Source organism: Hevea brasiliensis, chromosome 15, assembly GCF_030052815.1.
Source record: "Hevea brasiliensis isolate MT/VB/25A 57/8 chromosome 15, ASM3005281v1, whole genome shotgun sequence".
In the NCBI taxonomy this organism is placed as follows: Eukaryota; Viridiplantae; Streptophyta; class Magnoliopsida; order Malpighiales; family Euphorbiaceae; genus Hevea; species Hevea brasiliensis.
Genome location: NC_079507.1, coordinates 49,208,968 through 49,236,781, shown reverse-complemented (window position 1 = coordinate 49,236,781; position 27,814 = coordinate 49,208,968). Strand labels below are relative to the sequence as shown.

The window sequence follows — 27,814 nt, the reverse complement described above, 5'->3', positions numbered from 1 at the left end:
GTTAACAGTCATTTTAGATAGAAGAGACTAATTTATTAAGAAAATTAAACTTTGATGATCAAATTGTTACTCAAAAACATACTAGGGACTAATTTGAAGAATATCAATTAAGATGAGCATAATTCATTTTAAATTAAAAATCAAATTTATTTAATTTAGAAATTCAATTTAATTTTTTTTAATAATTTGATTTGATTTAATTTTTACTTTAAAAAAATTCGGTCTATTCAATCTAGTTCAATTCAGTTTTTTAAAATTATTTATTTTTTAATTAATCATTATGGGAAGCAAATTAAAGTTAAAAATGAAAAATATAACAAAAATTAGATTTAAAATAAGTCTAAAATAAATTTAAAAAAAAAATTAAGATGAAGCTCATATTAATAAATTGAATTACACCAAACTGATTTGATTCAATTTTCTCTATAATTTAGTGCAATAGCGATTAATACTTACCCAGTATTCATATAATGATCAAATTTTCAAAAATTAAACATTTCAATCCTTCTATTATATTACCACCTTCTTATTTTTCAAGTGTAAAAAATAATTTAATTTAAAAGATAAGAATTAAGATATTATTTAATGCAAAATCTGAACTAAAATTTGTTACTTTCATCAAAGAACTAAAATGTTATAAAATTTAAGGGAAAAAAAAGATGTGATTTCGCAATTTGACTCGTGAGAGATTATTATTTAATTTTTATTAATTTAATATCTGACCCAAATCATTATTTATCATTAAATAACATTAATATGGTGAACACATGATAATGATATAGTAATACATCAGTATCTATATCTACTATATAGACATCATGTAAACACCTTATTTCTCATGTATCACTGTGATAGCGCTAATCATGTCATTTAACGATGACTAATATCTTAGACTAAATTTATTAATAGAGACAAATATTAAATTGACAAAAATTATATCACAGTTTCTCGTGTGTTAAAGTTCGAAAGTGCATGATATTTTTTTTATTTTTTTCTAAAATTCAAAAGTTAGTAAATATTTATTTTATTTTTTAAAAAATAGAGCACTTAAGCGTGAATTTTGTGAAATATTAGAGGCTTTTTATAGTTTACCCAAATAATAAATTTCATGAACTTGGGGGAGGTGAATGATATTACCAGAAAAATTGGGGGCAACTTTAAACTTTTCTCCATTTTGCCACGTTGAAGAGTATGCAAATTGATGTAAGCATTTGCAAAGTGAGCAATTCGCATATTTTTTCCTGTGGTTTCTGATTCTCGGAGAGATTCTCTCTCCCTCTTTCCCCTTAAAATATCAACCATCTTTAAATTTCTTAGATCTCTTCTTTAATACACGTCTCAAGAACTAATTACATTTCATTGAAAAGAAAAGGAAGCTTTTTGGTTCTTGCACTACAAATCGCAAGATGACAGTTTCTTCTGCAGATAATTCTGTTGATACGTGAGTTTATGTTCTCTTTTTTGTTCTTTTATTTGATCTTTGTTTCATTCAAGAGCATATGTGATATGGGTTTTTTATATTTCTTCGAAATATTCAATCATCAATAAACATCGTAGGAGCTTTGTTGCATGCGACCCCTATTGAATTACTACAGAATTTTGCAGTTTATTCGGATATTAATTGCTATCTTCGGATTTTTCTGACACAAGATTTTTCCTTGATTATTTATTGTTCATGCACTTTCTTTCTTTTTTCTGGATGGTGTTAAGCTCCCCTCCATTGTTATTTTATTTTATTTTATTTTATTGGACATATGGTATTTTTCTTGATTCATGTTCCCAGTTACGTAGGTTGTGATTTGGGTGAAAAATACATTAAATTTTCCTCGTAATAGTGTTGTAATTGCTACCTGCGTCTCAGATAATATCATTTGAGATGGACACTGTGTTTCCTAAAGGTGTGCTTGGCAGGTAACATGATTACACCCAATATTAAAATTAGGCATGCTTTTCTAGCTGCTTCTCTGGGTTCCTCACGCTAGTTATCTTCTTTATGGTAGAAATATATTAATGTCATGAGATAAATTTCAAGAGTGTCCTGGGTTTGAGAGTTGTAACAAATATGCCCTAAACTTAAAAATATAACATAAATCCCTGAATTTTGAAATTTTGTATAGTAAAATCCTTCTAATCGTTGATAGAGTGTTTATAAATAACACATTGATGCGGACAATCTAATCAGTTTCTATATATCTAAAGCTTTATTATCCTGTACGCTGGGATTCTTTCATAGTTGATTGGTGAAGAAAATCATAGCCGGTTTTTTCAGGGGAGAGAGAATTGTCCATGTTACTACCACTTTGGATTGTATAAATGGCTATTGGGAATTATTAAAAAGATTAATTGTGCAAAATTTTAAAGTTCAATGAGTTTTATGTTCCATTTTTAAGTTCGTATAACTCCTAAAATTCAGAGATTTTTTTTTTCTTGTGGAAATAGGAAGTTTTTCCACTATAACCTATTGAGAAATGAGTATTAGTAATCTTACTTGCAGACATTTATGAATGGTTTTTAGTTTTTAGTTTTTTGGGAAATGGAGAGAAAAAAAAAGGTTTCTGCAACAACTGTTCTTTAACCATGTCAAAGCAAATCTCAAATGTCCACCACCTTGAGCGAGGCAAGGTTTAAAATCGTTTGTGCGTTAGCTTAGATTTCATGTCTTGGGAGGCATGATTGGGAATCTCTAATTAGCAATTTAGCATAGAATTATGATCAGGAAAAAAAATTGAAATACACAAATATAGTTATGTAGTGTATAAAGAAAGTGACTGAACTTGAAGGGTTGCCAGAATTCTCATGATAACAAATTTAGCATAGAATTATGCCAGAGTTTCCGGCTGAGCTGGAACATGAAGGGTTGCCAGAATTCTCATGATAACAAATTTGTTGTGTTTGTTGCCATTGGATTCTTTATACTGCTGAACACACTTGTGTTATTGTCTTCAATTTCTGGATGCAGTAGAAGTGATCTTTCCAGACTTGCTCCATTGGAAGCAGTATTGTTTGATGTTGATGGAACTCTATGTGATTCAGACCCCCTTCACCATTATGCCTTTCGTGAGATGCTTCAAGAGGTAATGCACTCTTTCTTTCTTTCTTTTATTTTTTCCGTTCTCTCTCTGTCTTTACTTATATGATAATCTGTGATTTATTGTTCCTTTAACTCATGTTTACATCACTCCATGAGAAACTGTAAGGGCGCACGTGTTCTTTTAACAAAGTAGTGACATTTCTATAATCGAAGCTTGCATGGATTGTTTCATTGTTAAATCTATAACTTCTGAGCCTGATTACGACCTTAATGAGCCATGAATTTTTAACAATTTATTTGGGATTAACTATAACATGTGATCCGACAGATAAATTTCAATGGTGGTGTTCCAATAACAGAGGAATTCTTTATTCAGAATATTGCTGGCAAGCATAATGAGGATATTGCTAAGCTTCTTTTTCCCAATGATATTTCTCAAGGCTTAAAATTCGTGGATGATAAGGAAGCCGTCTTTCGGAAGTAAAATTCCAACTCAACTTCACTGCAAATATATATTTTTTTCTTAGTTTCAACCATTTAACTTATTTTGTGGGAAAAACAGATTGGCCTCTGAAAAACTGAATGCCATAAATGGCCTGTATAAATTGAAGAAGTGGATTGAAGATCGTGGACTGAAACGAGCTGCAGTTACTAATGCACCAAGACCTAATGCTGAACTCATGATTTCACTTCTTGGGCTTTCAGAATTCTTTGATGCTGTAATCTTAGGAGATGACTGTGAACACGCCAAACCACATCCAGAACCCTACTTGAAGGCACTTGAAGTACTCAAGGTGTCAAAGGATCACACCTTTATATGCGAGGTCTGCTTGTCCTAGGCTTTCTTGTTTTCACAGTTGCTTAACCTGCCCCGAGTTTCTGATATTCCATATCTGTTTTCTGTTTTCTTCTTTGTTTCTCTTGGCTAGGATTCTGTTTCGGGGATAAAAGCCGGTGTAGCAGCCGGAATGCCTGTTGTTGGTTTAACTACAAGAAATCCAGAACATTTACTGATGGAAGCTAAGCCAGCATTTCTAATAAAGAATTATGATGATCCGAAACTGTGGACAGCCCTGGAAGAGCTTGATAAAAAGGAAGGTGCAGAAAAACCTACTGCTTGAACGAATTCAATAGCAACTTCAACGACTACTGGAATAATTATGTTGCAGAGGAGCATCTGCATCTCTTGAAGGCTAAATAGCTGTTTTAGATTTGATATCATATGAATTGACAGGTCAAGGTTGATATCAAGTCAGTTTTGGCCATTGATGCATTTCTTTAGATTTTATTGAAACTTGAATATGTAATACTGAAATAATTTTGCTAATTACTTAAAATCTACAGTCCTTGATTATATAGGCTAATCACCATGTCCCCTCTAGATGGTTATGAGTAGAAATTGCCAAGAAATCTGATATCTTTGCAAATGCACCCATCAACTTGAGCTCCTGAAAGAAAACAAAGGCGTTAGTTGTGGTAATGAAAAGAGGCTTATGTGAAAACCAAAATGTATAATAAAAAATTATAATGAAGACTTTTGGAAATTTAAAATACATAATTAAATATGATTAAAAAAAGTTAAAAAAGGCAAAATGTTCTATACTTATTGGAGAAGTTTAATTTAATCAATTTTTAACTTTTTGTTTAAATTAATTAAGAATTTTCAATTTAAACTCAATTTTACTAAAAAATAAAATTTATAGGCTAAATTTTTTTATTTTTTTATTTAAATAAAAAAATTAAGAAATTTAATTTATTAATTTTGACTAAATTTTTTGATTTCTTAATTTAAGTTAAAAATCAAGAAGTTGAACTAAAATTTTTGAACTAAATTAGATAAAAAATTAAAAATAAATTAAATTAAACTTTCTCCATAAATACATGGCGTAATTGAGTTTTAAGTTATTTTTTTAATATTTTATTTTATAGTATCTTATTCTCCATGTTTCTGTCTTGGTGGGTTGTGGGTTTCTGCAGACAAGCAAAAGAAATTAAAGGGCTTTGTCATGTGATGTTGCTCTCTTTTGGTGATGATATTTTTCTTTTCAAAAATGCAAAATTATTGAAAAGTTTTGATAATTCATTAAAAATTTTTAGGCTTACTGGTAAATTCATTTTAAATTAAATTAAATATAAATTAAGTAAATAAAAAATGTTAAAAAATTAAATATATATGTTAAAATTCATAGATGACACCGTTACACCACACCACCCTAAATTTATAAACATAAGGTGAAATTTATGGATGGAATTAAGTGGTTTAGAAAAGATAAAAATGTGGGCAATAGCATAACTATTTCTTTTTACTATTATTATTGTTAAATGGATGTCAGTATTTATTGAATTAAATCGATGAAATTTAATTATTTTGATAAGGATAAGTTTAGTTTGATTCAATTTCATTTGATTTTCAATTAATAAGAATAAATTTTGATTTTCAATTTTTTGTTTGATTGACTGAAATACTCAAATTTTTATTAATTAATATATTAATTATAATTTTATTAATAATATATTATTTATAATTATTATTTTTAATATAATTATTTTCTTATTAATTTTAAATTATATTTATTATTTTTACAAATAAAAAAATTATAAATATATATTTTTATTAATAATTAATTAATTAATAATATAAATTATATATTTTAGTTTTGTTGTTTAAGCCGGTTATAACCAATAATAAACTAAATATTTTCAGTTTCACTTAATTTCAGTTTTTTCTCAATTTTAATTCGATTTAATTCAATTAATAATTTTAGAGTCAATTAACAATTCAATTAATTAAAATTCGATTCGGTTCTATTCAATTAATCAGTGCTCACCACTACTTAAATTTATAGAGAAAACACGACTCTTGATTAAAAGAACCATACACAGCTGACCCATTTCAAGGGAATCAATGCGGTCTCTTTGCCTATCAATACTCCCAAGAGCATGCATCTGTACACACAAGCCATCAAGCAGTTGAAAGATTATTATATTACAAATTTAAGCTAAATGATCATACTGAAATTTAGTGATAGGCCTCAACAATCATTATATGATGTTATCTCTACAAATATGGAAGCAAAGGGAATATGGCAAAAAGAAAACAAAAAATTCCTCATTTCTTTTCTGAACAATCAATATCCATATCATTGATATACATGATTTCCATGCTGTTGTCACTTTGAGAATACAGAAAATTATCCTGCAACATATATATTATGCATTACAGATGAGATGATGACTCATCTTCTTCATTTTCAGGATCAGAGCTCCCATAAACCACATCAAAATAGTAGCCTACAGTTCTCAAAGTCAGGCCTGGAAATCTGTGACCACTGCCAGGACAGGGATCAATCTTAACAAATGGCCATCGCATGACCTGTGCAGCTTCACACTCTTCGTATCCATCCCCAATCACACAAAAATGGAAATTTGGACTGTTAAAACGATCTTTGATCCACTGAAAGCATTGGAGTTTCCCCACTTCCCATGAGCTGTACACTGAGGAAACAACAGCCTTGTTAGACCCATTTAACTATGACATATGTCATGGACCAAAATAGGATGTGCAATTTCAAGCCCAATAATGTAAGGTCAAAAATAAGTTCTGATAATGTGATTGTATTGCTACTATCAATTACTTCTCAACTACATGAATGCGTCAAATGGCAGAGGTCATATATGATCACACTATTGCATGTTGATTTTGCCCCAATGCACTGGGTTTTATTATCCTACACACACCTGATGAGAGTTGTCCGCAATAAAAAGCATTACAATTGCTTATAGTACAGTTTAAACACTGTTTTAAAAGCGTAATTTTCACCCACCGTCTCTCCACTTTAGAGGTTATTTTATTTTCATCCCTCAACTTCAATTTATTACAATAAAATTACTCAACTTTAATTTTACGTATGAGAAAGTCACTCTAATCTTTTTTAACAGGTTTCCCGGTTACCACCCATTGCCCCTCTCAACTGCAAGTTCATCCTTTCATCCTAAGTTCAGAGAGGAAAGATGCTTCAACACCAAATTGTACAATCTCCGGCATGTATAGGCCTGACAAACCCAGACTCACTTTCTCTTCAAAACCCTCCCCCTCCCAAATTCCCCCACTCCCCACCACCACAACATCAGCAACAGCAGCAGCATCCGCCAAATCCCTCCACCACCACCACATGTCCTCAGCTCTCCTCTTCCTTCTCTCTCCTCTCTGTAGAGCCTAGTCTCTTCTTCTCCAGATGGCCTCCTTAGCCTCCAAGTTACTGTCTCCCCCAATTGATCCTTTGGCTCTCCACCTTTTGCAGATTCCTCATAGACCCAATCAATGCTTCCACCTCCACTTGAATCCAGTCCTTGTATCACAGAGGATGTTGTATCACTCCAAGACCCGTAGATAAATCCTTTGCGCACTGTGAAAGGGTGTAGAGCTTTTGAAAACTTGAGAAATTGGCTTCTGCATTAGCCACCTATGCAATACTATTATTCATCGTTTTCCCCAGCACGTCCATGAATTGCCTGGGCTCTGAAACTTCTCGCATATTCAACAGCTATAAAATGGGCTTTGTTTGCACCAAAGAGAAGATTTCTTGGTTTGAGTAATGCAGCATACACTCATCGTAAGTAATTAAAGCAACTTTCTCTCATGGAGAATGATGAAGTATTTCTTTAATGGCGAATCTGATAAATTTTTGGCAACTATCTTTGGTGTCATCACCATGGCCTAGGAAGGGCCATGGACGATGCTTGGAGAGCCTTGATCAATGGTGAGATTGTAAAATCCATTGTCATGGATAGCATTAGAAGAGAAAGAAGAGAGGAAACTGAGATTTTTCTCTCCTGAAATCAACAATTTTTATTCAAAAAATTGTTGATTTTGTGTTTTAGATTTGTGCTTATGATGGCAGTTACAATTGTGGATCAATTCCCACAGAACCTTTTGTTCTGGGTTTCCCAGGGTTGCTATGGGGTGTTGATGGTTGCAGAACAAGAAGACAGAGAGGCAGAATGTGTGTGTGTGTGTGTGTGTGTGTGTGTGTGTGTGTGTGTGTGTGTGTGTGAGAGAGAGAGAGAGAGAGAGGCAAAATTAGAGAGAGAGGGGGCAGACTAGAGAGAAAGAGAGAGAAGGGAGAGATAGAGAAGAGAGGGGAAGAGGATTGGGTAACTGAAAACCGGTTAAAAGAGGTCAGAGTGCCTTTCTCTCCAATAACATTAAAATTGAGTAATTTTATAGTTACAAATTAAATTTGACGATGGAAAAGAAATAAATCCCAAGTTGAGGGTCGGTGTGTGAAAATTAGCCTATTTTAAATACATCATCAATTACCCTAAAAATTTGCACATGGAAACTAGATTGTGTATCAGTCGATTCAGTTAGAAATTCTCATAATTAATAATTTAGAACCAAATAGAATTTATGATGCAAAAAGAACCTGATTGAACCTAGCAAAATAACTTCAGCTTTGAGTGCCACTGTGCTGTTATTAAAAAGAATGAAAGAGAAGAAAACAGTGTCTATTTGAAAGAAGCTCATGGCACAACTCTTTCTAGGTTAACCCATTAGCCTGCCTTTGGGATTTTTCCAAAGTGAAAAATTTAACAGTAAACAAAAACATTTTCATCATTTCCGAAGAACCAGACAAGGAATATTTGAAATTATAGACACAAATAGAACATATGAAAATCCAAAATAAAAAATTTGAAGGCTAAGCTGCATATATCAAGATAGAAGTGTGGAAACTCCTCAATTTTTTACCCTTGAACTGAAGCAAAGTGAGAGTTCTTGCGGCATCTCCCAACCTACTTAGGTTCCTATTCTAGGTTTTGTGAAGTTTAAGTATGTTTATATCTGTGACTGAAACATAATTTAGATGCACAGTACCCCTTATCAGTTGAGTTTCAAGTCCAACAAAAGATGATTACTGAGTCATAAATTTTTTTCTTGGATTTACCAAAATCATTGTTTTTGTGACAACTCATCCCCTGCCTATGAAATCCAAAGTCTTGATACAGTGTAATAGTTCGTTGCAAGGGGGATCTATGATTTTGTGAACATGCTGAGGGAACCGAAAAACAGGTGCGGGAAGGTTTTGGAAGATTTCCGTCACCTAGATGGTAAGCTTGGAAAAGACGATGGGGAAAGGCGTGGAAGTAGAGGCCGTTGCAGATGAAATCTTTGTGAATGATCTAACCGCTAAGGAAGGTGCAAGCACTTTGAAGGAGTTGATTCCATACAATGGGATATTGAACTTGTAAGGGCTTTCAGAGGGCTTTGATAGCAGTTCAGGTGAATTTATTGAAACAGATATAATTTTGAGTTTCTCCCACTGATAATAAGATTTCCCATGGACCTGCAAATATTAAGGATTAAGATAAGTCTTCTTTTATCAATTCAGTACTATTTAATTGTACCTTTTTGTATTCTTCAAAAAACATTGCCCTTTTTTGTAAATATAAAACCTAAAACATGTATTTTTTGGCACATTCAAATGTTTTGTCCTTTGTAATTCAAACTTAAACCATGCATTTTTTTGCTCATTCAAAAGTCTACTCACCCAAGCGTACTTTCACATATAGTAAAGACATACAATTTATGAATAGATTAATGTCTAAAGTAACTATTTATTGAGAAAAGAAAAATAATTTCCAGCCATGATTTACATAATAAACTATTACTCACAAATCTTGCAAAAACATTTTTTTAATAGTATTGTAACAACAATATTTAAAATTGACTATTAGCTCAAATTATGAATCACAAAATAATTACGGTTTTAAGAGAATAGAGAATCATTTTAAACTATGAGGCTTGAGCACTAGGCTTTTAAAATAATGAGAAGGCAATTTCAAACATTTCACTAGTTATAGTGCTGCCCTTTTCACCGTCTCCTAATAAAGAAACTTAGTGCTCTCATGCATTAGATATATGGATTATAGATTTTACTTTTAACATGTTATAATTATTAAATTCTTTTATTTTCAATATTTAATCTATTGTAGCATTTAAATTTTTTATTATAAATATATTTTTATACAGATTACTGTCATTTTATTTAGTTTTAAATGATGTTTTATTTTTGAAAAGTTTATATAACATTTTCATGTTTTTTCTCAGTTTATGCTGTTTATTTTAGCATCAATAAAAATTAGTAAAAAAATTCATTCAAATGTTCAAAGCCTCTTTAGTTCTTTTGGAATAAAGGGTACTTGTGGAATGAAAAATTGTGAATTTTGTCCTATGGGGTGTGGAACAAGGTTATCCCTTCTACAAGGAATAAACTAGGTTTTTAAATGAAAAGACAATTTCAAACATTTCGCTAGATATAGTGCTGCCCTGTTCACCGCCTCCTAATATAGAAACTTAGTGCCCTCATGCATTAGCCATAGGGATTATAGATTTTACTTTTAACATCTTCTACGAATTAAATTTTTTATCTTCAATATTTAATAAGTTGTAGCATTTAAATTTTCTATGATAAATATATTTTTATACAGATTTTTGACACTTCTTGTTTTAATTTTAAATGATGTTTTATCTTTGAAAAGTTTATATAAACTTTTCATGTTTTTTTCTTATTTTATTTTAGAATATACAAAAATTAACAAAAATAATTCAATCAAAAGTTAAAATCCTCTTTTGTCCATTTGGAATAAAGGGTACTTGTGGAATGAAAATTTGAGAATTTTGTCCCATGGAGTGTGGAACAAGTTTGCCCCTTCAAGGAATAGACAAGAAAAGTGGGAAAAGATAAGACGAGCACCCTCTTGTCCTATCCTATATATACAGCACACATGAGACAACAGAAAATTGTCCCCTTCCAGCACCATAGTACACAAGCTAATAGAGGAAATTCCAGCTCAAGAAATGTCAATTACATGCTTCAATTAAACATAATAATTCAGAAAGCAGATAAAGTGACAAAAAATATCTATTAAACAATGTGACCGTTTGACAGGATGGAGCAAAATCTTCTTCCAAGGGGAACCAAAAGGAAAGTAGAAAATATAAAATATTAGATGATAATTAAGCTAATTTTGACATTTCAGCAGTAAAGATGGTATGCATATGTTTGTAAAATGCACTTTATTTGAAAAGAATATATAGAAACAAAACATTCAAAACCTCAGCAACTTCACTGAATAGAAAACACGCACACACACACACACACACACACACACACAAGTTCAAAAGGTTTTATCCTTAAAGTGATACATTGTAAGTTAATTTAACGAAATGATATAATTTGAAAACATGAAATCATTTAACTTTCTGAAGAAATTAAATAGCATCTAGCCAGTAGCCACCCATTGACAGACATTATACAATGGAGATTCATCGTTTCAAGTTCCAGCTTACTATTTAATTTTTTTTGTCTTCCTTTGTGGTATGAATGAGATTACAGATTAGACAGGATCATATAAATTATTCCAAAAGTAGAGTAGCAAAAAAAATTTGGTGATTCCCATGACTACAAATGTACAGCATTGCACTTTCTCTCTGTTCCTTTTCTTTCTTTCTTCTTTTTTTTTTTAATTGAATCAATTTGAAGTCAAAAGTTTGGCATCAAATTTATACTAGCCTAGTCCCAGTAGAATCTAAAAGGAATCCAATTTAGTATGCCAAGGTGGCAAGTTTCATTTTTGTTGTTGAAAGAAGCATTCAAATGATGCATATGATCATCAATTTAAGTCCATAAAACGTTAACTTCTATGGCCCTGGCCAAAGATGTAAGACAAGTTATGAGTTGCAAGATAAGCCCATATTATCTTGGGGTGGAAATATTTTGATGCCACATATCAGTTTTAAGTTCTAGAACATTTAAAATTGGTGAGGGCATAGCAGATTATGACAGGAAACATTCATCAAGGATACATTTATTTGGTTTTTGAAAAGGCAATGCATAGTTGGGTATTATTGCTACTGTGCCTTGGGGCCCAATTTCAACTCTAGGCAAGAGTAGTCTAAATTACCAGATGGATGCCCTAATTCTAACTTAAAGTACAAGAAGATTTTTCAGTTGCTTTAGTAAAATCAATCAAGGTTGCCTTTCAGTCAAAGGAAACAAATATAAAAAAGAGAAAGGAAGGAGTAGGGATCATATTCATACCCTTTGATATCACGCGATACCCCAGCAGTGTCAGTGTAATGGATATTTTCTAGAAATATTTAGAGATAATGACTAATGATTGAAATTCCAAAACAAGAAATGATAAAGTTCATTATTATCATCAGTCGAGAAGTTCTTCATCTTGTATTTATGTGAGGTTTAAATAAAAAAAAAATCAAGAAATACAATATTACTATTAAATTTATAGATTGAAATCCAGAATTCTGCACTATGTTCAAGCCATAACTTTGGAATTATCTAAGATAGGCAAATACACTTCTTATGTATGAAGGAAACTAATTTCGAGCATCCAAATACAATATGATTAGACAACACCACACCACATGCAAAGACAGACAGATAATTGCTGAAATAAAGCTGGCTAAATTGGACATAATTAAATATAAATGAGATAAAGGAGATGACTAACCATTTCCATGTGTTATCAAATTGTCAAGCCGAAAGAGTAAACACTTGACAAGACTGGGTATCAATGATCCAGAAGTCACTAACACATTTATGTGCTCAAATTTGCTGTCAGTATGGTTGACCATAACACCACCAGATGCAAGACAGGGCACTGGGTCTTCCTTCCTTCCAGAACATTCCTCCAAGAACTCCCGTGCTAAATTTGTGACAAAGATGAAAACTATGAGTAGAGAGAGAGAGAGAGAGAGAGAGAGAGAGAGAGAGCACAATACACTTCATACTAAAGATTAGAACACGACACAGACCAGTTGCGGACCATTGATGTATGTATTCAAGTTTCGGTCAGAAAGGAGCACTGATGGATGTAGAAATTTTTGACAAGTGAGGGGCGTTTGTTCATGTAGTATGCTAGCATGAATAAAAGAAAGAAAATTCATGGGGAAAAAAAAACATGAACAAACTGCTTGCCATACAATCAAAATTTTGGTAGGATTCTAGATAATAAATTATTAGATAAAGTAATGAAATAATATCAGAATTTGCCTTCTAGCTGTATTTATACAACTTATTGTAACCACCTGTAACAACCTAACAACCTGCTAATAATTTCAGCTACAACTCTCAACTATTATCAGACATCCCGAAGTGATGTTATTGACTATTCCTGAACCTAATCCTCCTATATGTGACAACACCTTCTCATGAGCACATTCTTGTCCCATGGAAAGTGCAAATTCAGGAAATTGTGTCAAAAAGAAAGACCAGTCCTTCTATGTAGCATCTTCAGCTGAAGATTTACCTATTTGATGAGAACTTGAGGAACCTGCTGATTATCCCTGGGGATGATTCTAGCCTGCAAGACTTTCTCAGGAGCCATAAGAACATAATCATTTAAGTTCATTGAACCAGAATTCCTTTTCTTCTAATATGACCAGAATGGGGACTGCAGCAGATGTCACTTTCATTTGTCCATGGTTGCCAATGAATGAAAATATAGGCAGTGAGGAACTGAACTTCCATTTGAGTAAAGATAAATGAACACCCTTAAAGTACGAACTCTTAAATGACAAAGAGAGAACTTTCTTTCTTTGTTTTCTCCAAATTTCCAATTTTTGTTCGTTTAAGATCACCATACCTCTTAATGTCCAACCATAACTTTAAGCCCCATTCTCACATTTTTCCTTAACATTTTCAGCAACAGAAAAGATATTCTTTGTAGAATTCTTTTTATCAATTCTCAAAACACCTTTGCAGTTTACTTTGGTATTTCCACAAACATTTCCAATGCCTGAATCGTCCATCAACAAGTAATGTATTTTCTTCCTCTGTCTTCTCCAAATTTCAAACTCATTCTCCTTGAGTATCATCTGATTACATGATCTCAACTCAAATACACTACCACCAAGATTCCAGTACTTTTCTTCTTCATAAAGTTCTATGTCTTCTCCTTTAATCAAAACATACTCAGCAAGAAGAACATCCTTTTTGTTTCCAAAAATTTTGAGAAGTCTAGGGGTAAGAAAGATGCCTTTCATTGTTTAAGACTTCAATATTCTTAACAACACAATCATGCCAATGTCATCTTGAATCCCAAATTGAATTGGAGGAATCAGATTGATTGAAAGGTCTAGCTGAACAAAAATCAATTCCTCCTCAAGATACCCATCTTGAAAGGAAGAATTCTGAATGAAGGTAGGATCTTGATAATTATTACCATCTGATTGGCTGTTGAAATGCTCAAGAAATTCTGAAATTTTCTCTTCAAACGTTTGTTCATCAACATCCTTAATCGAAGAATCAATATTAATTGCTTCTTGGGCTTGAAATAACACTCAAAGTCCATTCTCAGGAATTTCAGCAAATTGAAGGGCAACAGATATATTATTACTGTCTTGAATTGAAAATTCCATATCTTCAGCAACTCTTGAGAAGCACCCCTGCCATCCATTCCTGCAGCTTCACCATCACAACCACTGGTTCCCTTGCCCTTATCCTCCATTATATTTGTTATCCAATATTGCAATTCTTCAAGAATAGCAATCTTGGTCTCCTTTGTAGACTGCCTTATTTCTTCCCTCCATTCTTTAAGTTCTCCCCAGAATTCCTCAGTAGTTGTCTTTGAATCTTCTTGAAGAATCTTTACTTGTTCCTCCAATTCTGCTAAACTCGCTGACTCCTGAGTCCTGACTAACAACAAGCCTGGCCATAACTGCAACTCCAAGGAACCAGATTAGAAGTAATGCCCACTCTACATCTCGCTCTAATACCAAATGTTAGGAACAGAAGCCCTAAACAGCCCTCTTATAGAAGAAATTGAGAAAGAGTAGGAAGAAATAGAAATAATAGAGAGAATAGACTTCAGGTAGATAGAAGAGAATAAAGATGGATGAGAGAGGATTTAGGAAGAAAGGAGAGAGAATAGAGATTGGGAAAGAAAGATATATTTCTTTATATTTCTTGATATTTCTTGAATGGCTTACATTCAGCCTCTTAGCTGTATTTATACAGCTTATTGTAACCACCTATAACAACCTAACAACCTTGCTAACAATTCTAGCTACAACTCTAACTATTTTCAGACATCCTTGACTGCTGTTATTGACTTTTTCCTGAACCTAATCCTCCCGTATGTGACACCTGAGTCAGAAAAATATAAGTCATAAATGTGATGCAGCTGATGTGAAAGAGGCCACAAATAAGGAGAGTGGGAGAAGACAATTAAGCATACATTTCCTCGTCACCTTTAACTTGTAGGACCAATGATAGCTTCACAATGTTCATGAGATTCTAGATTTCAAAAAAACAATAACCCTTAGAATACAATTAGCATGTGTATATCTTGACATCCCAAAAGCATCAATAAGCAGCTAATGCCCACCTCTTAATCAAAAAACGGAAACACTAAAAGCAAATGATTAAATTGGTATGCGGCTGCATTAAGAGGAGATTCAGCCTACCTGAAGAGAGCCATCTATCTGTGTACTCATCAGTCAAGTCATACAACTCATCCCATACTTTCTTCATCTCCTGATCAAAAACATCAGGCAAACCCTGAAATTTAAGAGAGAGCCGAGCATTCAGTCATCCATAATTTTTCAATTTGTAAAGCACCTTGAACAGATTGCTTATTGTATGTAGGTTTCTTAGAATGAAATAGAAAAGATGCAGATCTACAGCAAAGGTATATTGCCAATGCCATATATGACCTCCCAGTGGTGTTACTAGAGCTCGTTAATGAATGCATGGTACGTGGAATTACCTTGGGGGCAAGTAATGCTGCTTTAAATAAGTAAAGAACATAGACATTCAATCATTCTTCTAGCGACTCTTAAGTATTAGATGAAAGGGACACAAAATTTCCCTCTTTTAACTACAACGCGCTGGATTTTAGTCTTTGAAAGCTCCTTTTTCAACATTAACATCCTCTCCCTCAATCTCATCTTACTTTTTAGTAAACTAATCATGCTTGTGTTCTTTAGCTTTTTAATAAAAGAAGTATTCAGGTTGATAATTTATTATAGTGACGACACAAACCACCCAATTATGACCCACTAGCATGAACTGCCACCTATATTTCCAAGTTATGATTTCATTCTGCAAACTGCATGTGCTAGCAAATATCTCTTATAAAAATCAAGTAGATATGTCTATAACCAAAGTAAATCAATTAGGATTCCAAGAATAACAGAATTGTGACACTAAATATTGCTATCTTATAAATATATCTAGATTAATTTAGTATAATAAAATAATATAGCTGATGTAAGGCTAGCCTCAAGGGGTTGAACAAGCCAATCTCATATAACAGCTCCAAATACTAATCTTTTAAGGTTTTAAGGGTTTTCGAACAATATTTGAGCGATTATAGTGCTTTTGAAGCTAAAATAATTACTTTTTTTTCCAGTTCTTTAAACTTTTACATTGAACTCTCAGTAAACTTTCATATTCAGCTTACACAAACATTGACAAAACCTTAATTTAAATTGTTCTTGTATCACATCCAAGCTCAATCATTCCCTCAAAATCAAATTTATTCTCACACGAACAAAAAAGGTCTACCTTTGTCTTGTTCTTTCTAGTGAACAATAAATTATTGTAAAGAAGCAACCCCATCATGGATTTTTACATAAGATTGTGTGACCATCACTGATGGCGTATGGCGTAGAGAAGTAAACTAGCCAAACGAATCATTCTAGATAGTTATCTGTCAACAATACCTGTTTGTACTTATTGGCTATGACTCGGTGTCTGTATGCTAGTTTTCTTTTGTTGGCATCATCATAAGGAGAACTAAATCCATCTTGGTTGAAATCATAGTCAGAAAGATCTCGCCCATCATCATATCGGCTCAAGGCATCAAGAAATGGCATATTATAGTTTTCAATCTGAATTTCCAAACTTCAACAATAGTTAGCTGTTTCATCAAGCATAAAACCAATTCATCCAGACTTACATTAGGAACCCAAATCTATTTCAACAATGTCCAAATAAAAGGAGAAAGAAAGACATACTTGCTCATAAAAGAATAATTCATCACATAGTCGAAGAATGTGTTTCTCCCACAGCTTCCCAATTTCTACCCCCTTAGGCACATCCTTTAAGCCATTGAAAGCCTCCGCATAAGTCCCATACAATAAAGACTTCAGCAGTATAAGGGTCTCATCCATGTCCCAAATATATACATTGGTGACCCGACCCATAGATTTCACCAAAGAGGTTTCTACATTTTGATCAGGAACAGTTGAATCACCATCCATCATTATCCTATCCAAGTTTTGTCAACAGTATAAACAAGTAAGAAACTCATAGGCAACAGTAAGGCAGTAAATATAGAGAAATCCAACGTCCAGGTGACTTGATATCCAAAACTAGTTAACACCCATTTGACTACAAAATAAATAAAACAAGAATAGCTTGTAACATATATTGAAGCATAGCCTAGTTGCAAGAAATGGATTGTGATTTCAGAACTATATATTTAAGCAAAGGAGATTCTAAAATTAGACCTCAAAAAAATATTTTAAAAAAAATGAGAAATTAATACTAAATATAGAATAGCACACACCGATTGCGCACGCTACTCGACTAACACCCAGCAAAAACAGAATCGAAATTTCCGAATTCTTCCTAAATGACAAAGAAAAATCACAAATTCAGAACTACCACGCACGATTAAGCAGCAAAAGACAGCTGTTATATCATAATCTGATATTGAGAGTGATAACATTCAAAAATCCTTCGAAATAATCGTTTCCAGTAGAATAAACATGCAGAATCACAAAAGAGAGAAAAGCTATAAGGGATTCTGACCTTTCTGGAGACGGTGGGAATAGTGGAGAGGAGAGGGCACTTTGTTTGGAAGGAATTTTTGGAGGTAAGCTATTTCGCAGGCAGCGAGTTTGAGATTAAGATTTGTCGTCTAAAATAAAAAATAAATAATAATAAAAAAATTTAAAAAAAATTGTTAAGAACTTTATTATTTAGGGAATTTATAATTTAGTTTATAGATTTTGTTATTAATTTTTATTATTAATAATTATTTAATTTTTATATTTTAAAAATTAAAGATTAACAAAAATTTAAATCATTAAAAAACAAATAAAAAGTATAAATTAATAAATAGTTTTATTAAAAGTGAAATAATATTATTGATAAATAAGTATCAATTATATGAGAGAAAAGAGAAAGAAAAGGGGAAGAAAGTAAAATGGTGATTTTATTTTGAAAAATGGTAAAATAATAATTTTATTTTTATCTAAAAACTTACTATTAGAGATTAGGAAGATTTTTTTTAAATAAAATAAAGTTGAAAATTTTTATTTTAATAAATTAAAATTGAGAATTCATTTATTTTATAGAAAATATTTTATTGTTTAAAAGGAAAATTAAGTCATTTTTAAAGAAAATAACTTCACATGTTTAAAAAATAAAGTCATTTTTTAAATTTTAATAATTTTATTAAAATGTGAAAATATTTATACATGCATAATATGAATATATATTATTATTTTAACATTACAACTAAATAATGAAAAATATTTTTATGAAAAATATTTTTTTAGAAAAACAATTTTCATAAAAAAATATTTTTATATATAATTTATTTTTCATAAAACAAATAAAATCCGAGTAACTGAAATGAAATAACCACCTAAATTGAAAATGATTAATACAATTAACACATGATTTATATTTTAGTATAGGAAAGATTAGCATGCATTAATCCAAGTTTTCAATCTTTTATTATTTGTATCTTTGTGAGATTTAGAGAGTGTTTAACTTAATTACTTACTTTTAATTTTTGACTTAAAATGTATTTTTTAATTTATAAGTTAATTTAAAAATAAATAGTTAATTATTTAATAAAACTACTCAAAATTAACTTTTAAATAGTTTAGATATTTGGTTAAAAAGTGCTAAAAAATACATGAGATTTAGAGAATGTTTACATGAGATTTAGAGAATGTTTAGATCAGTTACTTTTAACTTTTGATTTGAAATGTAATTTTTAAATTATAAGTTAATTTAGAAATAAATAGTTAATTATTTGATAAAATTATTCAAAATTAATTTAACTAGAAAGTGCTTAAAAAAATTTAATTTGTCAAAATAAACAAAAATGATATATTACTAAGTATATTACTAAGTGTTAAAATAGGATAGTCTTTATATTTTTAAAATTTATTAGGATAATATAATTTTTTATGTGGTTAAATAGTAGTTTTAAAATAAGTAGATAAGTTATAAGTAAAGAGAACATTTCTTGTGACTTCTAACTTATTTTAAATAGTTTTTTTTTTTAATTTATAAGTCAAACTAAACACTAATCTACTTATGGCTTTTTACTTATAAGTAGATTTAACCGGCTTATAAGTTAAGGTTTAAGTTAAACTAAATACCCTCTTAGTTATTAGAAGCTATTGTATCTCGATTGTAACACCCTTAATTTTTAAATAATTATTTTATATATAAATATAAATATTGTAGTATAACCGCTATTATTGTGGGCTTTGCGTATGCAATTTCATTTTATGGCAATTCGACCGTCACCCGGATCTGCAATTTCGTGCCAAGCAGATAAGCTACTAGAATCACTTATAGGCTACCCCACCATTTTCAGATGCCCCGGACGCGTTTCAAGCGTCATAATTGGCATAGATAAACTCAAATTCCAAGTTTCTTCAAGGGTTTAGAATAAAATTTCATAAAATCTTCGTGGATAGCTAGAAAATTATAATTCTTTTTGTATTAGCTTATAATATTGATAAGGACCGCGGAATAAAATTTTAGAATTTTTAGAGCTAGCTAAAATGACTTTTGTAAAATATCAATTTTAAGCCTTATAATTGAATTGTTAGATTATGTGAGATTTGCCTGAGTTAGAGGGGCCATATGTTATTGATGAGTTGTGATTGTGAGAGATTTAGAAATTAGAAATGTTATTTGAACTTTTTGCAGGAGAGGTAGGTCCTAGGTATAGGGAGAACTCTGCCGAATTTTCAGCAAAACCTTAGGGCTGTCTTTTGATTCTCTATAGCTTTGTTTCAAGTTGTTTATTAATAAATTTTGATATATTATTTAGGTGAGCCGGGACAGCCTTATTCTTCCACTCAGCCACCGTAGTAGCTTGTAAAAGTGTTGTGAGCATATTTTTATTTTATTTATAATTTCAATATTATTATATTTCTGGCATGCTCATGCATCACTTATACTTATATTTATGTAGTTAAATATTAGGCATGCTTTGCTTTGTTTTTATACTTGATGATATTACTTTGGTTGCTGTGTTTTGATAATTTGGAGTTGTGTATGTGAGTTGGTGTGTATGTGGACTATATGGATATGGGTAGGACGGGTAGACGAGGCTGGAGCTTGACTCGCTGGGACCCGATCCTTATTATGGATAAGTCAGGGTAGGCACGGCTTTAGTTGATCTCACTGGCCCCCGCATATGAATTATTAAGCAAAAGTCCGACTTGAGTTGATCTCGCTAGTAGGTCTTGGATTAAGAGAGCTGGGTAGCGGGATCAGCTCCCCATATATGTATGCGTGAGTATGGACTTGACACGGGTGCGTGAGTGCTCCAGATTATCCTTGATGTGACTTAATATAATTTGTTTAACTTGCATGAAAATGATGCATTTCATTTCTAAGGATGCATTAGAATTAGATAGTTATAGAAATTGTATGTGAAATAAATATCTTACTCTATGAGTCAAACGCTCAATCCTGTTCACCCTATTTTTCAGGCTACAGGAGGAGTTCTTTTTCAGAGTAACCTGCTTTCTTCCTCGCAGGTTTAACATCAATTATTTAATTGTTTTTTTATTTTCTAAATTTAAAATGTAGAACTTCGCATGTGTTAGCAGTAGTATGAACCATGTTAGGAATTGTGTTAATTTAAATTCTTGAGGTTAATAAATGAAGATTTATATGATATTTAAACAATTTGTAAATGATGGTATCAAGGTTGAGCGGGGCTCCTATGACTTCAGTTTTTTATGGTTATCGGGTTGGGTTGACCCGAATAAAAATATTTTATTTTATTTACATATTAGGCTTCAGTTTTGGACTTCAGTTATGGATTTGAGAATAGTAAGGCTTACTATGGGCCTTGGGGGCTTTATATCGGCCCAGGTCCTAATACCGGTCCGATCCATGGGATCGGGTCGTGACAATTATGGTATCAGAGCTTAGGCTCCAGATTCATGGGAAACATAGGTCTAAAGTTAGAGAAGAGTTTAGTTAGGAGTCACATGCAAAGTATAAGATTATGTTTTGTCTTCTTCTGTAAATCCTTGTTTCTAAATTCTGCATTATACCTCGGATAATGCAAGAGTGCTTCAATTAGTGTCTTGATTTTCGTGAAACATATATAGATGTGAAATAGAATTAGCAGGTGTGTTGAGGTCCGCCATGGAAATACATACTCCAAGAAATGCTATGTTTTTTTCAGTATGGGTCTAAGTGGTGTGTCTATCTAGTGCTAGGCACGAGTACATAAAGGTGAGTTTTGATAGTACCGTTGCCCTAGATTAGGGTGAGGATACCACTACTGGCAGTTGTCAGTGGATAACCCAGTCAGAGTATGTTCATGATATCAATAGATTCAAGAGAGATTAAGAGATTGAGAGATCTAGTCTGTTGAGATGTATCGTAGTAACTATACAATATTCTCGATGTTTGTACTATAAGCTGCAGATTACAATACCGATATGAGATTATTGTGTAGAGCTGCATGCTTTCCCGTGGGGCTCATGATGAGGATGTTTGCAGACAGTCTTTGTTTTGGTACAGTTATGCCATAATAGAGTTCTATTTCTACAAAATAGTTGAAACTCCTAGTTTGCGGTTTAAAACCTTTGAGCTAGAACATCAAAAGTTACAATGGGTAGTAACTAAAGTTAGTGACTCGATTACCCTAGCCTGGGTGAGAGTTACATCAGGAGTTGTCATAAGATTAGAGGTTTTAGTATAGTCATAAGTGATTGGTTGCACTTATAGAGTGAAATCATCTAGTCTCCGAGAAAGGGTTTTGAATAGAATTGGTATTATAATAGAACGTTGTGCCTAAAGTTTAAGTAAAAATAACATCTTCTTCGTGCGATAAACAAGGTACAGAGTATGACTTTGCTTCCCTAAAAGGAGATCAGATGCTACGAATGATGTTTACAGTCTATGAAATACGCTTTAAGGGGTTTACAGTATGATAAGATAGCAAACAACCTGACATGGTTGTGGCAAAGTGGCAGATGCAGTACCTCGGCGGCAGTCAATTGTTATGTAAAGTATGATCTTATCCTTTTAGGAGAGACAAAAAGTTACTACTGTTGATGGTGACCTACAGAATAGTGTTCCAAATGATACTGTAAAATATGGTAAAGAATTATTTGTTCGGGTATCTTGGAGAGGGTACAAGTTTCATTGTAAGAACCATAAGTGATCGGATCATGGTGGATGAAAGTTTTGTGAATAGAATGACAGGTGATGGTACCTAGTATCTTAAGTTTTGGCTAATTAAGTGGATATTGGGAAGTAACATCCTTGCAGATCTCCTCCTTGAGGTAGTGGGGGATAACATGTGGACTAAAGGATAGAAATGGAGATCAGATAGTGAATGCATGGTTACTACTCCCTGAGTTTGTCCTTAACTTCTTATTGCACATGAAAAAAGTATGCTTTTAGTAAAGGAAAGGATAAGGACAAAGGTTAGAATAGACAAATCATGAAACATGTAAATATATATAGAGAAAATGCATAAGGGAAGGATAAAATAATTGGTTTAGATGTGACAGAGAAGTAAATTAATGCCAGTGAAAGTGCTAATCAGAGTGGTCAAAAAACCAATTCTGAGTAGTACAAAGGTAAAGATGACCTAGCAGAAACACTGAAAGGTATAGTTATCTAGTGTAGCTGTCACGACCCAACCTGTGGGCCGGACCGGCACTAGGACCTGGGCCAGCCTAAAGCCCCCGAGGCCCGTAGTAAGCCTAACTATTCATTAACCCAACTCTAAGGCCCATTTGGGCCCACTTTCAAGAAACCAACCGGACAGAGTCCGGCCATAAAATGGACCTTTCAACGGGGAGTTTTTGACTCACCCGACCTGTAAACACAATATATAGTCAATTGGGGAGCTCAGCTCACCCTCCACATACTCATATCATCATAAAAATAAATGGGAGCTCAGCTCCCTCATCCAGTCCATCAAACATGCATGTGATAATAATTTTACAGGTCCAAACTAACAATTTATATTACAAACCCAAATTAATTAAATACTTCTAACACATGCGGAAATTCTAGGAGTTAATAAAATTACACAAATATTAATAGACAACCTGCGAGGGAGAAAAGCAGGTTAATCTCAAAAATATCCTCCTGTGGCCTGGAAAAATATTGAACAGGAGTGAGCGTTCGACTCAGAGAGTAAAATATCAATTTTAACCATAATCTTTATAACTATCTAAAACTAATGCACCTTGTAGAGTGAAATGCAACATCAATAACATTTTCACATCATAACATCAAAAAGGTAATTTGGAGCACTCACACACCCTGTAATATCAATCATAATATATGGGAGCTGATCCCCTATACAGCTCTCTTAAATCCAACCTGGTGCCAGCGAAGAACTCAAGCCGGACTTTCGCTTAATAAACCAAATCGAGGTCCCAGCGAAGAACTCAAGCCGTGACTACCCCCGAAGGATCGGGTCCCAGCGAAAAACTCAAGCCGTGACTACCCGTCCTATCCATAGTCCACACCACATCACACGCACGCCAACGCACGCACACTGCTCCAAATTACCACAACAATTTCCATGGCACTTTAACAGTTATGAATGCAACATAAATCGTGCCTAGAGTTTAACTACATAAATATATGCATGTAAGTGATGCATGGGCAGGCTTGAACATATAATAATATCGAAATTACAATTAAAATTAATATTTTACTCACATACTTGACAACGGTCACTGTGGCTGCTGGGCTGAGGAAGAAGGCTGTCCCGGCTCACCTGATAATTACATTACAATTATTTAACACAATTGACTCAATACAAATCATGAAAAGACCAAATACGTCCTAAGTCGTGCCGAAAATCCGGCAGAGTCTCCCCTATACCTAGGACCTACCCAACCTGCAAAAGGGCTCAAAACACACTTCTATATTCACAACCCATATATCCACAACTCAATCACATCACATAGCCCCTCCTGGCCCATCAAATTAGTCATCCATCACAATATGTAAAATTTCAATTTAGTCCTTATAATTGATCATTTTTGCAAAAACTGCCCAAATAAGCTCTAAAAATTCTAAAACTTTGCCCGCGGTCCTTAGCAATATTACTAGGCTATTGCAAAAGAATCATAATTTTCTAAGTTACCACGAATATTTTATGAATTTTTTAATCCTATTTAAGCACTAGTAAATTACGAAAAAGTAAGGTTCGGGTTTACCTTTACCGATTCTGACTTCGGGGACGCGCTCGGGACGTCTGACAATGGGGGGGTAGCCAAAACCTCGATCCAATTCGGAGACTTTTTCGGTAATCGGTCTGTCTGGCCGGAAATTCACAGACCCGGACAACTGTCGAATTTCTGCGAATTGAAGATACCTACACGAAGCCCACAACACGGGGGTTAGTACATAAATTTTTCAGAATTTTCTAAGCTCATTTAATGCTCGAAAAAACACTGCGAAGTTCCGTGGGACCCACTGAAAAACGGTGTCAAAAAATTTTAAAATTTATATCCCCGCGAAGCTCTCGACGAGTGGAGCGCTCTGGTACTCTCGGTTTTCTCGTGAGGTTTACAGTTTGTGAGAAATCTAGCCCAAAAGTCAAAATGGGCTAAAACTTCCCGGGCAAAAAATTGGACAAACTGCTTAATGGATTTCGGTGTTCTTGGTGTCTATGGAAAGCTCTCGACGAGTAGATGAGTTTAGACACAAGACCCGGTTCGATTGGTGGCCAGATCGGCCGGATTTTGGTCGGGAAGATGAACGGTAGCGAGCCATTTTCCGGCGTTCCAGGGAGCGGCCGGTGGGCTGGGACGGCTGGGGATGGGCGCCGGCGAGCTAGGGTGGCAGGGGAGGCGGCTGCGCGGCAAGGGGAGGAGGGAGGAGAGAGAAAACGGGAGAGGAAGAGAGGAGGGTTGGGACGCGCGCGGGAAGAATAAGGAAGAAAACGAAAAGGCCGGTCCGATTCGACCGGTCCGATCCGGTTTGATTCAGCCGGTTCGATTCAGGATACAAAATTTTGAATTTTTACTCTGCCTTGGGACCGAAAACGAAGTTCAAAATTTTCGAAAAAATTTCAGAAAACTCAGAAAAATTCATAGACTCCAAATATATTTTTAGTTTTGCCACGTGGTCTTTAAATAAATTTTTAAAAATCATCAAAGTTTATGTTTTCGGAAAATCGAACCCGATTTTTAAAATCCAAAAATCTCAAATAATTTCTTAAAATTTAAGTAAAATTAAAATATCAATATTTCTCATAAAATAATAAAATTTAAAATTTTTGGGGTGTTACAGTAGCTGTCAAGTCAAAAAGAAGAATGGAGCTAGGGAATAAGGTAATCAAGGCTCTATTTTCGGTAACATAAAAGAGATGAACTAAAGAGCAAATCGGATAGCCAAGAATAGGACAATATTAGGAAGATCAAAGTGAGATATAAAGTACATAAAGTGCTATCCTGAGCAAGGTAAATAGGATGAACTTAAAAGCAATATTAGAAAGCCCGGAACGAGATTATATGAGTGAGGATAGTTACCAAGATATGGAATCTATAAGCGCAGGACTTAGAGCAGGTCATAATTTGGGCAATATCAAGAACCAAAACATGGAGTTTATAGTTGTAGGATAGGGATCAAACTCTGTCTATTCCTATTCCCAAAATGTAGTAGGTAGCAATGGGATAAAATCCATTTAAATTTCTAATAGTATAAGGAAAGTTAGTTGAGGAATGCAACCAGAGCAAGTAGAAGTTATAGGATGTGCAATGGTGTCTTGAACTGTCTTATCAGGCAAAGGAGTGAATTAATAAGTAGTAAGTTATATCAAAGTAAACCTAATGGTTTAAATAGGCATAACGAGTAAAAAAGATGGTGAAAAATGGCATATAGGCTTAGGTCACAAGTAGAGATAGTGAGATAGCAATTATAAGGCCTGTGATTAAGGGTTAGATGAACATTTTTAGTATAACCAATAGGGTCCTTTCATAAGAAAACGTGAATGAAAATAAGTAACAGAATGACAGTAAGAGATAGAGTGGGAAGAGTATGTATGAGTAACAGTCATAAGTCATTGAGAAGCACAAGGATGAGAGTTATGACAGTCAGCATGATTGGAATCCATTTTGAAAGAGTCTATTAGTGAGATGCATCTTCTTAATACAGTAAAATATAGGGATGCAAAAGAGTTAAGGTAGGCATAAAAAGGTAGAAATGGAGTACAAGGGGAGATAGAAATTCTTAAGATGATATGTCAGGCAAATCGGTGGTACAACAGAAGGATTGTTGTAATTGATATCTTATAGAAAGAGATGATGAAATTTCAGGGAGAAGACCATGAGATATGAATAGTGTGCTGATGTCAGTAGGAGAAGATGTCTCTTTCTCTTCAAGTTTAGATCGTACTTTTGGCTCTGAAAGTCTGCATAAGCAAGGAAAATAATGTTGAGATGACCTAGTATTTAAGAACCTGATAGACACCAGTCTGCACACTATTTTCTTAAAAGAAAACGATGGTAAATATGTATCCAATGTTATGTATTAAAGGATGATCAAAGTAGTGACAGGAGTTAAAATGAGTGAGTTACTAGGGCTTGTAACCCTTATGAACTATAAGCTGGAGGAAGTGCTAGTTGTGGATAAGTTTTACTGGATGAAATTATTGCCGATGGATAAATTTAAGGCTGAAGTTTGGAAAGTTGTGGGCAGTACATGTGGTTATATTAGGGAGAATGAATACGTGAAGCATCTTGTTTGGAATTAAGGCATGGCACACATTTCCTACAGCTATGTTAGTTCAGATGGAACTTATAGTTTCTGGGGTTGCTATCTAACCAGGATGAGTAATTTCCTACTAAGGGTAGTAGGGAATGGTAATGTTCTAATGGTCATGTAACGCCCTCACTTTAGCTAGTCTGCACACTCTACTGTTCCGGTGACCAATGTTTGTCCGGACAGTCAGAATGTTTGGAATTATATTTAAACTAGAGTGAGGAGTCATAAATAGTCTAAATAATGACAAGAAAAATTAAGAAAAAATTTTAGAAATGAAATGCACTAAAGTTAAATGAGCTGTAGCTCCGACGATGGGTAACCCTAACAGGAAGCGACTGCGAAGATAGTTAGCGACTCTAGATCCATAAGAAATCCTGTGAAATAATTTTTGGGACTTCAGTGAAGAATTATTGAGGCTTAGATGACAATAGAATGCCAAAAAAATCTAAGAAAAAAAAATTTAAAAGAAAGACTTATCGAATATTAAAGAAAAAGGTGAACCGAAAACTCGGTAAGAGTGAAAATTTAGTCAATGAAATTTTGAAGTCCCATATTGACCAAGAATAAAATTTATTAAGTCATAAAGCTAAATTAGTTTAATTAATTAAGATTATAAAAATTAAATATAATTAAATAAATAGTCAAACTAAAATGATTAGGAAATTCAAGGTAATTACAAAATTATCATTTCTTTTTAATTACAAGTATGCCATTATGTTATTAAATAATATAAATA

At 33.2% G+C, this 27,814-nt stretch overlaps 2 protein-coding genes across 3 annotated transcripts; one reads left to right on the top strand and one right to left on the bottom strand.

Moving 5' to 3' along the window:
- The first annotated feature begins 1,208 nt into the window (after positions 1 to 1,208).
- On the top strand, positions 1,209 to 4,395 carry LOC110649254 (haloacid dehalogenase-like hydrolase domain-containing protein Sgpp). Its single transcript, XM_021803752.2, has 5 exons — positions 1,209 to 1,441; positions 2,960 to 3,074; positions 3,360 to 3,511; positions 3,594 to 3,855; positions 3,961 to 4,395. Exons 1-5 carry the CDS (start codon positions 1,407 to 1,409, stop codon positions 4,150 to 4,152), a joined length of 756 nt encoding a protein of 251 aa, XP_021659444.2. The 5' UTR covers positions 1,209 to 1,406; the 3' UTR covers positions 4,153 to 4,395.
- A 1,720-nt stretch (positions 4,396 to 6,115) lies between these two features.
- LOC110649253 (eyes absent homolog) lies at positions 6,116 to 17,990 on the bottom strand. Of its 2 annotated transcripts, none has more exons than XM_021803750.2 (6): positions 17,872 to 17,990; positions 17,073 to 17,325; positions 16,779 to 16,946; positions 15,519 to 15,612; positions 12,563 to 12,757; positions 6,116 to 6,526 (listed from the first exon to the last, which is right to left on the bottom strand). In XM_021803750.2, exons 2-6 carry the CDS (start codon positions 17,319 to 17,321, stop codon positions 6,249 to 6,251), a joined length of 984 nt encoding a protein of 327 aa, XP_021659442.2. In that variant the 5' UTR covers positions 17,322 to 17,325; positions 17,872 to 17,990; the 3' UTR covers positions 6,116 to 6,248. The 2 variants fall into 2 exon arrangements, with proteins under 2 accessions (XP_021659442.2, XP_057992152.1); XM_058136169.1 differs by lacking the exon at positions 17,872 to 17,990 and adding an exon at positions 17,732 to 17,755.
- Between the last annotated feature and the right edge of the window lie 9,824 nt (positions 17,991 to 27,814).